The 12,114-nt window shown below is 42.5% G+C and overlaps 1 protein-coding gene across 1 annotated transcript; it reads left to right on the plus strand.

Annotated features, from left to right (window-relative positions):
* Positions 1-3,030: 3,030 nt before the first annotated feature.
* LOC109466382 (NACHT, LRR and PYD domains-containing protein 6-like) lies at positions 3,031-11,085 on the plus strand. The gene is made up of 7 exons (XM_019764095.1): positions 3,031-3,321; positions 4,521-4,750; positions 5,097-5,219; positions 5,499-6,071; positions 8,204-9,679; positions 9,918-10,048; positions 10,416-11,085. The coding sequence occupies exons 2-7, from the start codon at positions 4,546-4,548 to the stop codon at positions 10,458-10,460; spliced, it is 2,553 nt and encodes an 850-aa protein (XP_019619654.1). The 5' UTR covers positions 3,031-3,321; positions 4,521-4,545; the 3' UTR covers positions 10,461-11,085.
* The last annotated feature ends 1,029 nt before the right edge of the window (positions 11,086-12,114 follow it).

Genomic DNA, 12,114 nt, shown 5'->3' on the forward strand with positions numbered 1-12,114 from the left:
TACTAGTACTACAGATGCTCACGAGTTACAGAATGGTGAGAGTGTTTGTCAGATCCAGGTCGTCGCCGCCATGTGTTTGTTTAGATATCAGTGTGAATAGCACGCCCTGTTTCAGACACGGCCGGCCTGCCGGCGTTTCCGGGGCAGTGTTCATTGTTTCCAGATGTAGCAGCGAGAGCGCCTCGCTCAGTGTCCAGCATAGTTGACCAGCGTATTGCAGAGACCTTGTGTGATGATTGTCATTTCTCGTTGTCATGTTTTCACCCCGGTGCTGTCATGAGCGACGTTTCAGCGCCAGGTGATAGGGATTGTACATTACCTAACGTAGATTGTGTACACCGTTTCGGGACAATTTCTATGCGCCCTTTTTGATGTTCGAGCCAGATAAAAATAACCCGCGGTACCCGGAAGTGTGAACGCGTACTAAAGTACCCTCCAAATGCAATGTGCAGACTTCCTATCCCCCCAGCCGGTCCCACCAGGCACGATAATGAGACGTTGATTGACGGCACATGTGGTTCACATCTGAACAGTTTCAAAGAAAGAATTTATCGAGAATGCTGACACCCCTCTGTGTGAAAGGTCAGATCAGTGGTCGAGACCTCAATGGTCCTTATACATGCAAAGGTCAAAAGTTGAGGTCCACTTTCACACTGAAAGGGGTGTCCATCGGCGGTCTAAACCCATCATTTTCAAGCACTAAAACACACATACTAAAAAACCAAAACAACGTGCACCATCTACAGCCCAATAGCAAAACGTATACCAAGTCCCAGACATATCCGTCCACCCAAACGCGAGAAACGGCTGCGAACGTAATTTTCATCTTCCCCCACAAAACCTCCGCGCACGGGATACATCCCTACCCGGAGGTAATGAACTCATAATGAGGATTTTTTTTCTACATCGTACTGGATCTGTAACAGTTCTGTCTTTTTTAGAAAAGAATATTTGAAAAAAAAATTAGGAAGGCCAAGATAGTGTACAAAGAACTTAAAAAAGCTATTACATATCTATTCAAACAACAAACGTCATTACACAATCGTTACGAACACCTTAACATGCATTTAAGCGTGTTAAAAGGTGGGCAACTTATGATATACTAATGATTACATGTATCTGAAATGCATTGTTTATACATAATATTACGTAGTGTTTTACAAATCTGTATGTCGATATCATTTATGCACATTTCAGAAGTTTGGGGTTATTAATTGTTTTGAGGTTATTAATAAACAAATGTGGATGGATTGACAAATGAAGCCTTACCGGTCAATCCATCCACAATTTTGTATGGAAATTTCAACTTTATTTTGCAGACTGATCGTTTCTCATGATTTGTTATGATTTCTACACTAGCGCATTTTGTCCGTCCCTATTTTCTCTGTTTTCTTATCTTCCCTTGTTGTTTTACCTTGAGTGCGAAATAGCTGCTTTTTTTGGGGGGCTGCTGTGGTCATTTTTATGACGGAATGTGACTAGACGGGATATCTTTTAATGTTGTGGATGTTTTTTATAGTTTTTTGTAGGTAGCTTGTAATGTGGGAAAAGAAGGTTAAGTTCGAATTTGGGAATTCTAGTGGTGTTGTAAGGGATTGCAATCGCACTTTTACATGTAGGTTTGACATTTAGCTAGCTTTGAATGTAGATCAAGGTACTTGGTACTGGAAGTAATTATGTCAACAGCCGCCGGTGTGTGTGTGGGGGGGTGCTACCAGATGTTTATAAGGTTGTTCACATCTGTCTCGGGACATAACAGTATCATCTTATTGTTATTTAGGCATCATTGTTAACTCAGCGGGTACATTCAAAGCCAACCACAAACACCTTTATAGTAAGGGGCTGAAAGCTTTGTTTGGAGTTAGACAATTCACTGACAAAGCCGACGCCCCATTGTCCGTTAAAAACAAGCTTTTCGAATTTTGCTTTATGGATCAGAAATTTGGGGGTCTTTAAAAACCTCAAACTCTTGTCCAATCGAATCTGTTCATTTAAAATTCTGCAAACAATCTCTCAACATACCTAAAACAGCTTGTAACAAGAATTCGGAGATCTCACACCTCCATGAAATATGAGTTTTTGTAACTGTTTTTTTGTCTCATTGACTATGGAAATGAGGTCGTAATTAGCATAATCTAGTTTAATTTATGACTTTCTAAATTCAAATGGCAATATTTTTCGTGTAAAATTCCTCTACAATGTCATACTTCATTTCAACATGTCCTCATTAATTATGCAAATGACCTCCACATTAACATGATATATGCATAGTGGTGTTAACCTTTAAGTAAATTACACATGTGACATGGAATAAAAGTCCCACCATTCATCATTAAGGAGTCACATAATTTTCACATTAATTATGCAAATTAGGTAATCATTTGCATAATTGGTGTCTGTTGATGTTCTGCCTACCACATATTAAATAGATTACATGTATAAAAGTACTATTACATAAAACACTGTAATTATAGTATTTTCTCATTAATTATGCAAATTAGGTCATCATTTGCATAATTTGCATTTAATCATGTACAACTCTTAGCTACCTACACACCACAAATGATGAAAATACGTTGTTCCTACCTGGACTTGTTGGCTTTTAAAGATTTCGCCAGAAAGTGCCCTGCAGTTCCAGAACAAGCTGCTAGGGATACCAAACTCATACCACTTATTCCTGACAGGAAAAGCTATCTGTGACCAAAAAGTCAAGACCATAGCATGTTCAGGACAAAAGATGCAAAAACCGGAAGTTCTGCTGCAGTACCAAGGTCATCCACCAGGTGGCCCATAATTGACCTTGACCTTTGTCTTTCTAAGACTTACCAACATACCAAATATCATCATAATCCATAAAGGCGTTATGAAGTTATGCTGACTACAAATGTGCGGAAACACAAACACACACACAGACACACACACAGACAGGCCAAAAACAATACCTCCATTTTTCATGGAGGTAACTAGTCAGTATGGTCGTCATCGATTACCCTGTAGTATTAAACAAGCAAAGTCTGTTTGATTTTGCCCATATTGTTCTAAGCACTTGGAGTTTGGAGCGGGAGGTGACCTTTGTATTGGGGCGTTTTTGCCACGTCAAACGACGCCAGAGGGAGAAATGGCGACACTTGGGTTCTTGTAGACAGCCATTACTGTTACATTGTCGGAAGATTTAGAATTGCGCATGACTGATAGACCACTAAGGATCACCAGTACCTTTTGCACATATTTTCTCTTGCGAAACTCTTGGAGTGAAGCTGCTTCCAGTGAACCTCACTCCGGGCATTACCTTTTAATAATTTCTATCAAAGTGCCCACAAGGTGAGTGAGTACTTCGCAAAACTGTTTGGCGTTTTACGTCCAATGTAATTTTTTAGTCATTTTAGTGAGATTCACACCAAAGTAGACATAAAAGAAGCTGATGTAGTCTCTAGTCGTTTAGGGACAATTGCAAGAGACCAACGTTAACGGTTGGGGGTAGATGCATGGATATCGGATTAAGGGTTGAAGAGGCAACTTCTCGACATTACCTGCTCTGCCAAAAACATTTTGTTTGAAAGGCACAACATGTATTTGCCTTAGAATTCAAAATCTATGGTTGTGGTTAATCCTATGAGATCAAACATAAGGGAACCCATTTCTTGGTTAGTTGGTTATTACGTGTGGACCAGCCTTGCTAGCGGACTGACGAATTGTTCAGAAAGTACACCACCAGATTTCCGGTGTTTGTTTTACCCGTATTATATAACGTTAAGCGACGGTCACAACCCGCCGTGCGTGCTTTTTGTCCGTACGTTTTTTGGGAGGCTACGTCTGCTACGTTTTTTCTGAAAACGTGGGGAAGGAGTGGCGTCTACGCACGTCACTCGCACGTCACTCGCACGGTTGCACAAAGTGTAAGAGTGTGGTCTGCACGCCAAGTCTGGCCGTGAGCGGTTGCGTGCATCGTACGTTGCGCAAGTGGTAAGTGAGTTGTACGTGCTTACAAGGTACGATCTCTGTGCGATTGCCACTTTACCGTAAGGAGGCCGTACTCACACGTGCTTCTTCCGCACGGCACGTACGGGGCACGCGCGTCTCTCGTACTCGCACGCACGGGTGGTGAATCCGCAGACCGCACGTAGAAAAAGTTTTACATGCACTTAAAGTTCTACGGCGTGTCTGCGTGCTCCCAAATCCGTAGTATTCCGTACGGAGGTGGTACTCACCACGCACGGATGTCCTACGTTTGCCCACGTTTTTGCACGTATACAGCACGCAGAAGCACGTACGGCGGGTTGTGACCGTCGCTTTAGCGATAACTTAAGCGGCAAGGTGCTCACTGCATGTACTTTAAATACGGCACATTTGCAGTATATTGCTTCACTTGGCAGTTACTTAGGCTGTGCACGGGAGGAAGTCGCACGACACTACAGAGCAAAATTGCATTAATTTAAAGCTAACAAACATCTGTGAAGCAACTGCAAGAAATCGAATCGGTGTGGACTAAAGTAAAAACTAATTTTTAGTTTTACCTACAGCCACTGAAAGAAATTTCTCAACAAGATGGACCAGAAAGCGCCAAAGGCAGAAAACCCGAGTGACACTACCCCTGGATGCAGCACTGGGGATGAAGGGGCCACAAGTGCCATTCAACAGAGTCAAGGGTCCGGTAACATGACGGTCCTAGATGGTCAGGAGAGAGAAACTGGACACATGGATGTGCAGGAATGTTACAAGGACGAAGATGTGGTGGCATTCTCAGAAACAGGTAGAAGAAATAATATTCAGTCATTTGAACATAATACAAACTAGAAAGGTAACATTTGCAGAGCAAATACATAATGTCTGATCTGCTTGGTCTGATCTGTCTGATCTGTTAACTTTACTCAAAAGACATTCATATATGGTCAGACAGGAGTCTAAATCCCTCCTGCTAAAACCCAACACCAGTTACCATGGTGACAGACTGTCATTGGCCTTTTTGGTCTGGAGAATAAGAAGAAACAGAGCAAATTTAAAACAATATGTTTTCCTTCGGTAAACATAATAAGAGATTCATACATATACTAAGTCGAAACACACCATACATTTGCCTAATCCTGTGTCATATACAGAAACCTCAGTGACCCAAATTGCAGGCCATAGTCAAGTGAGCGGCCAGGGCAACAAAGTTATCAACATCGGCCCCAATTCCACCGTCACCATCTTCCACGGAACATCAGATGATACCAACACAGGTGGGTACATGGAAAAAAATTCTACATGTATGTCACAGTGTAGACTGTGTAATTCTTTTCTACTTTATTTTGCACCTTTTTAAAAAGGAGGCAAGTTGTTAAAAGTGTGTGTGTGTGTGTGTGTGTGTGCGTGCGTGCGTGCATGTGTGTGTGTGTGTGTGTGTGTGTGTGTGTGTGTGTGTGTGTGTGTGTGTGTGTGTGTGTGTGTGTCTGTGTGTCTGTGTGTCTGTGTGTCTGTTGTTATTCACTTTATTTCATACTTCTGTATTTCTTTTCCAGTTCCCAGCATTGGCAGCCCTACTGAAGATTTCCCACTGGCTCAATGTCAGGACGCGCTCAGGGCATATTTCAAGACAAGAATGAGTTACCTTCACCCACTAGCGTGGAACGAAACCTACACCGTGAAAATTCAGGACGTTTTTACGACTGTAGATCTCGTGACTCGTACACAGCAGGGAGGAAACATTAAACGACGTGCCCTCCCCTCGACTGTCGATGCCTTGAGCGCCAGGCCCGACTGTCCCCAGCCCCGGCGCATTCTTGTCGAAGGTAACGCAGGGATAGGGAAGACAACAGAGGTTTCAAAGCTCGCTTTTGACTGGGCTGAGTCAGAGGGACGTTCTCCAATTCTAGAAAAGTATGATCTTGTCTTCCCAATCGCGCTGCGGAAGGTAGGTGAGTCCCAGTCTCTCGCAGGGTGTATCTTCGACCAACTCCTGCCAGAAGATGTGCCGTTCCAAGAGTCGGACTTGGAAACATACTTGAAGGGGAATGACAGAGTCTTGATCATTCTAGATGGCTTCGACGAGTGGTCCAAGCACGAAGAACATGACGTCACCAAACTCCTGACAGGTAGGAACCTTTGTACTCCACTTTTACAGTATTTCATCATAATCCATACATTACAACATTACAACCAACTATGGAGGATGACTTTATGCAAGACATCATGTTAAACTATAATGTTGTTATGCTGTTCTCAGCAGAAAATTTAATAAGAAGCCATAGGTGACAATTCTCCGTGAAGTATTATATATTGCAACAAAAAGAAGTAGCCATTGGCGACAATTCTCTGTGAAGTGTGATAAATCGAACAAAGAAAAATTGTTTAAACGCGCGTCGGCTCAGTCATCTTAAGACGCAACAACCAATCAGAGATGCGAAATGCCGACACGTGACGCGGGATTTGCATACAGTCTAAACAACGGGGAAGGGCGCGCGATGCCCGAAATATTTTTGCGTCAATATTCAGCGCCGTGTTTCAAGAGATTAATACCGGGAAACAAATTCTTTTCTTGTTTTGAACGCATAAACATGCATTTACGCTAATCTAGTATGATTCAGGGTTACTTTTTTTTAACCTGCCATGGCCAGATTATCTAAAGATGTGTGTATTGTGTGTACAATCTATAGAAAGAGAAATGTACATCAGGTCCGATCATCCGATTTTCACGTTTCGGTTTTTTGGACTCGGTTCATGAACGTATTTTGGTTTGGCTCCTGGAATGTGCGAAAAAAATTACTCCCGGGACTGTCTACAGGGAACACTCGCACATTCGCGGTGTATCAGGACAGCGCGACTGGTCGGCATTAGCGCAGTCCCTGCAATTAGTAACAATTGCACATCAATCCGGCCGAAAGCATGATTGTGTAACACAGGCTACTTCTTCATATACCGGCTCATACTACACGACGCCTTTACAACTAGCAAATCATAAAATTACCCGATCTACTAGTACTGTATGTGCGGTTTACCAGCCCCAGACCACATCCGACCACGAGGCAGAACACATTTATGGGTTGCTCAAAAATATTGTCCATGTTTACAAAGAGCTGCTCCACTAACACTATGGAGCGGCCCAACCCAAAAATATTGGCCATGTATCGTTGCTAGGACGACCGGCCAGTTGCTACGTGACTAAATACACGCCGCCACTAGGTCGCCAACACCCGACCAGTTTGAAATCGATAGGATTACGTCATCGGTATTAACATTTCCTAATGTTGACCTCTGACCACCCCACATTTCCGTCCCCATCAGCCCCGCCGCGACTTACTACCGGTGACATAAACGGACGACAACATTTCAACGACATGGGGATGTTTCGAAAATAACCATTTACGCCAATATCAAAACAGCTACGGTAAAAATAAAAAGACGTGCATCATCCCGGACATAATGCCACACCACATGCGAAATTACACAAAAATGCGACGTACGGAAGAATGCGTTTTGGCTGCGAACATCTTCCAAAAAACTTGGCATCTCTTAACCATGGGCAAAAACATCTGGAACCACTTATCAAAACCACCCCGTATCTGCATGAAGTTCCACCCCCCCCACTGCTATTCCAAACAACGCGTTTTTCTGGACCATTCCAATTCGCCTCGTAATTGTAGGGGTGCGTCTGCAATATTACATTGACCGCGAAAGCAGCAACGGCAAAAATACACATTCGTGCATCAACACGGGCATGCCCGCAGACGGCGTATAAAATTGTGTGCCGATTACACAAAGAGAACCCAGTGTTTTGACTACGAACACGAAAAATCAGCCGATCACAACACTCCGTCCGGAGGTCCTGACCTCCTTCACGGAGTAACAAGCAGACAATGAAAACATACATTGTCATGGCGTCGGTGGTTGTTGTTGTTGTTAGGATTATTGTTTGCATGCCACTGTCATGATTTCATGATTTTCGGCAAGCCCCGGGGCTCACAAAAGGTAAGACATCCCTGTAGACAGTTTTTCCCAAGGGTCTACAGGAATTTCACTAAGCAGGATTGTGGGCATAGATGTGTGTCAGCAAAATTCCAGAGCTGTGAGACATTCCTGTGGACATTCCCTGCCTGTGGATAAAATTCCTGACTGTGTACAATTCCTAGAATTCTTGCAAACTGAACACATTTCTGTACCATTAGGCTCCCCCTGAGGCGTTGCCAAAAAAAACAACATAGGTGCCAATCCTCTTCCTTCCTCTCAGGTAAGATTCTCCGTGAGTGCTCCCTACTGGTCACCACCAGACCTTCAAACACCCCACAGCTGCACAGTCTGATGTGTCCGGATACACGCGTGGAGATCACAGGGTTCAGCCAGGACAACGTCCGCACTTACATCCACAAGTTCTTCAAGGGAGACCAGGGCAAGGCGGCAGCCTTAGTAAAGAAGATGGACTCCTCCCTTATTCCTTCAGGCATTCTAGCAACGCCAATCCTGCTTTTGCTGACATGCATAATGTGGGAAGAGAATCCTGATATGGTCCTAGGGGGTAGAATCGGTCCACTTTATGATGAATTGGTTTCCTTCATCATAAGGCGACATTGCGCAAAGAACAACGTTGCTTCTAATCAAGGTATTCCAGACAACATCAGAGATGCACTCTTGTGTGCTGGTGCTCTTGCTTTCAATGGTTTGTTGCAGAATAACCTCGTATACAACAAAGAAGATGTGGCCAGGTATTGTTCTGGAGACAGTTTACAGGTGCTTGTATTGTTAGGGATCCTTCACAGACAAGAAAGCCCCTCTAGACTCAACCCTTCTGACCAGTTTTCCTTCTCCCATAAGACAATGCAGGAATATTTTGCAGGGTTGTATTTCGCCAAGACGCTTCAGGGTGAGCCAGTACAACAGCCAACTCTAAACACGTACCTAAGAACGGCTCAAAGTGTGCGAGACTTGGAAAACGTTGTTGTCTTTGCCTGTGCAAAGTTAGGGTGTGAGGCAGATGTTCTATTGGCTCATCTTGTCAAAATCTACCAACAGGAGGTTGAGCCTTTGTCTTATGCATCCAGTGATTGCAAATACGTAAATCCTTCTCTTTATTCTAAATGTCGGGCTACAGGGAATGAGGAAGAGATTAAGAGCCATGTTGATTTAAATTTCATTCGCTACCAAACATACCTTGAAATTGCACTGTTATGCTTCTATGAAAGTGGTTGCCTCTCACAGTTCGAGAACATCTTTCTCACCAAAGGTTTTATTCAGTTCTCAGATGTGGGACCTCGTGTCTACAACGCCTTGGGACATGTTCTGAAGAAAATTCCGTCTGAGTCCCTTAGAAATCTAACATGTCTATGGTTGGTCAATAGCTGGCAATGCTTTGTTGTTCCTATAATGGACACCCTGAAGATGATGAACTTGTCTGAGTTGAGTCTTCGCAGTGCCTGTCTTGGAGGTCACGACTCCAACACAGGACCCTGTGCCCGCCTTTCACAACAGCTGCCTCATCTGACAGGTCTGAGGAAGCTTGTGCTGTCTTGGAATTCTCTTCTCTGCTCAGACTTACTTGTCTTACTGCCTTCCTTGAAGACGTTGGTGAACCTTGAAGAGTTGTATCTCTCTGGTAACAGGTTTGCAGGTTGTGGAAAGAGTCTGGCCGAGCTGCCATGTTCCTTGCGGAGTCTGAAGGCTCTGAAGGTGTATAAATGCGGACTTAGTCTGGAGGAGGTTCTTCAGATAGGTAAGGACATACATATTTTTTCCAACCTCATTGCTTTACTAATTCTACAATTCATGTGGTAATCTGTGATAACGTCGAAAACTTAAGGAAATATTATAACGTGATGAATAGAAAGCAGCCTTGAAGGTCATATGTGAATTTGCTTAGCACAGAAAAGATGAAAATGGGTTGTGCGAAACTATGTTTACTTCATGACATTCCTGATGATGTTGTTGTTGTTGTTGTGTTCAAAATACAGCCATTGCAGTTGTGCAGCACTGTCCGAAGATGACAGAGTTTGACTACAGACGTAATAAGACAGGTCCAGGTGGCGATGAGAAAGTTCTGGCTGTGCTGAGGGGCAAGTGGCCTGATGCTACATATAGAAGGGTACGTAATCCAAAGACCATGAATTCAAATTAGAGAACAGAGCACCAAAACATACCAATACATCTATATCTAAGTCAAATCTTGTAAGCAAAACCTGTAGACTCATACTTACAAATGAAGATACCTGATATTTAAGTAACTATGTGATCAGACTACAAATTATTATATTAATGTCTTGTTGCCATGAATAACTTATTGATTTTAGCTTGTGTAGAAAATGTTTTTAATCATGTGTTGTAGTCTGTTTCTGTAACTTCATCAATTCAGCCTTCGGGCTGCGACTGTTGTGATATAGGTGATTTACGTGATAATAAACCATTCTAAAAAAAATAAGTGACATTGTCTTTCCACATATTCTTTCCTCTAGGGATCCAGATCAGTGATTCTTGGACAGCCAAAACCTCCCTCCTAGATCCTACATACCATGAATTGGTTCAGCATCGGTCATGCTCAAGCCAACAACAAAATCCAGGCACTTACAAGTACTTATTTAGACTTTCATTAGATGATTTATGGACCTGTTTAGGCTGTTTCCACTCTATATACATATTGGTCATTGACTACCATGTTGCAATTTTATCATGAGTAAGAGAGATTTAGACTCCTGTCACCATATATGTGAATGTATTTGAGTAAGAATTAACAGAGCAGACTATATGCAAAGGTAAACATTATGCATTTGAAAATGTTACCTTGTTAGTTACAATGTTATTTCTGTAAAATCAGACAAGAATGTATACACACCAAGAGTGCTTGTTGTTGTAAATTTATTGACATCGGCATCAAAGTTGGCACCACAGACCTTTAAGCTGATACTTTGATCAGACACACATTGTACATGCACCATTTTCTAATCGAAATAGTATCCAGGGATTTCACCGTATTTGATGTTTCTACTACCCGAGTCTTCACCATACCATTTATAATATTGAGATTAAAACCTTTCAGACGTACTATAATAAGGAAAGGACTATGTGAAGGTGAAGTGCCATATTTGCACAGATTGTAAGATGTCCTTTAAACTCTGAGCTAGATGTATTTATGGTCTCGGACCGGAGTTTTCTGCTGTGTTCGTAGTGAATTTGACACCCTCAGCCTGACGGGCTGTCATTTCTGTACTAAACGCGGGTCGAAATTTTTCACTCTTTTGGTGGAAAGGGGTGCCGTGCCGCTTATCAATACACTTGATTGATATTTTGTGCGCCCAGTTTATTTAGGGGTAAACAAGGCATATCAAAGTAAATTTGTAAGTGAGGGGTCCTTTTTTTCGTCATTTTTCACTCATGGCTGCATGGAAAAAACGAATTTTCCCAGGGTAACGGCTTACTACTGGAAGAAGCCCGGTACCTAATCTTTCCGATGTCAGAATTTAATTAAAATCGATGCGATAAGTTTACCGCTATCTTCGATGACCCAAACACACCCACAACACACGTAGAACGCACCGTCCCAGTGATCAGGCGGAAAGGCTACACTATCATCCGCGCGGACTAATATCTGGAAGTCTCCGCTGGACCACCAAGATTACGCCACCTATAAAGGCTACAACTAACAGGCTTTTCAGAAAACAGAAAGATATGTACACAGCTATTGCGATATTAGGGATATCGTGGCCAAAACATACCATACAAAGTCACGTTTCCGGCGATTTACTGCGCACTTAATTAAACTCCGACCCGGAACCTTATACCTACAACCACAAAATGGACAGAATGTCTTAGAAACTTAGAAATACCAGTTTATGTGTCAGTGCATGTATGCAGTTACTGTCTTTCAGTTTGGGAATGAAATTATAGCAGATACATTTATGGCCCTTCAGAACAATCACTAATATATAAAATATCTCAATCATAAGAAAGTAAACTAAAGGTATAATGAAAAAAAAAGGACACTATAAAAATGCATACATCCGTGCCGTCTAATTCTGTGCACCTTTTCCTCACAATGTTATTGGTACAAATAAATGGAAGATTTGAGAGGCTGTTGAAAATTCTTGGTTCTTCCTTGCTGAAGTTTACATGCCTGGTGCAGACAGACTCTTGTCCATAAAGTTATTCTCTTGACAA

This window comes from Branchiostoma belcheri, unplaced genomic scaffold (genome assembly GCF_001625305.1).
Source record: "Branchiostoma belcheri isolate BF01 breed outbred unplaced genomic scaffold, Haploidv18h27 scaffold164, whole genome shotgun sequence".
Classification (NCBI taxonomy): Eukaryota; Metazoa; Chordata; class Leptocardii; order Amphioxiformes; family Branchiostomatidae; genus Branchiostoma; species Branchiostoma belcheri.

Coding starts and splice junctions, on each gene's coding strand:
- LOC109466382 (XM_019764095.1), top strand. CDS start 4,546: ATGGACCAGAAAGCGCCAAAGGCAGAAAACCCGAGTGACACTACCCCT. Junction 5,220..5,498: donor ATCAGATGATACCAACACAG/GTGGGTACATGG, acceptor TTTCTTTTCCAG/TTCCCAGCATTGGCAGCCCT. Junction 10,049..10,415: donor CTGATGCTACATATAGAAGG/GTACGTAATCCA, acceptor TCTTTCCTCTAG/GGATCCAGATCAGTGATTCT.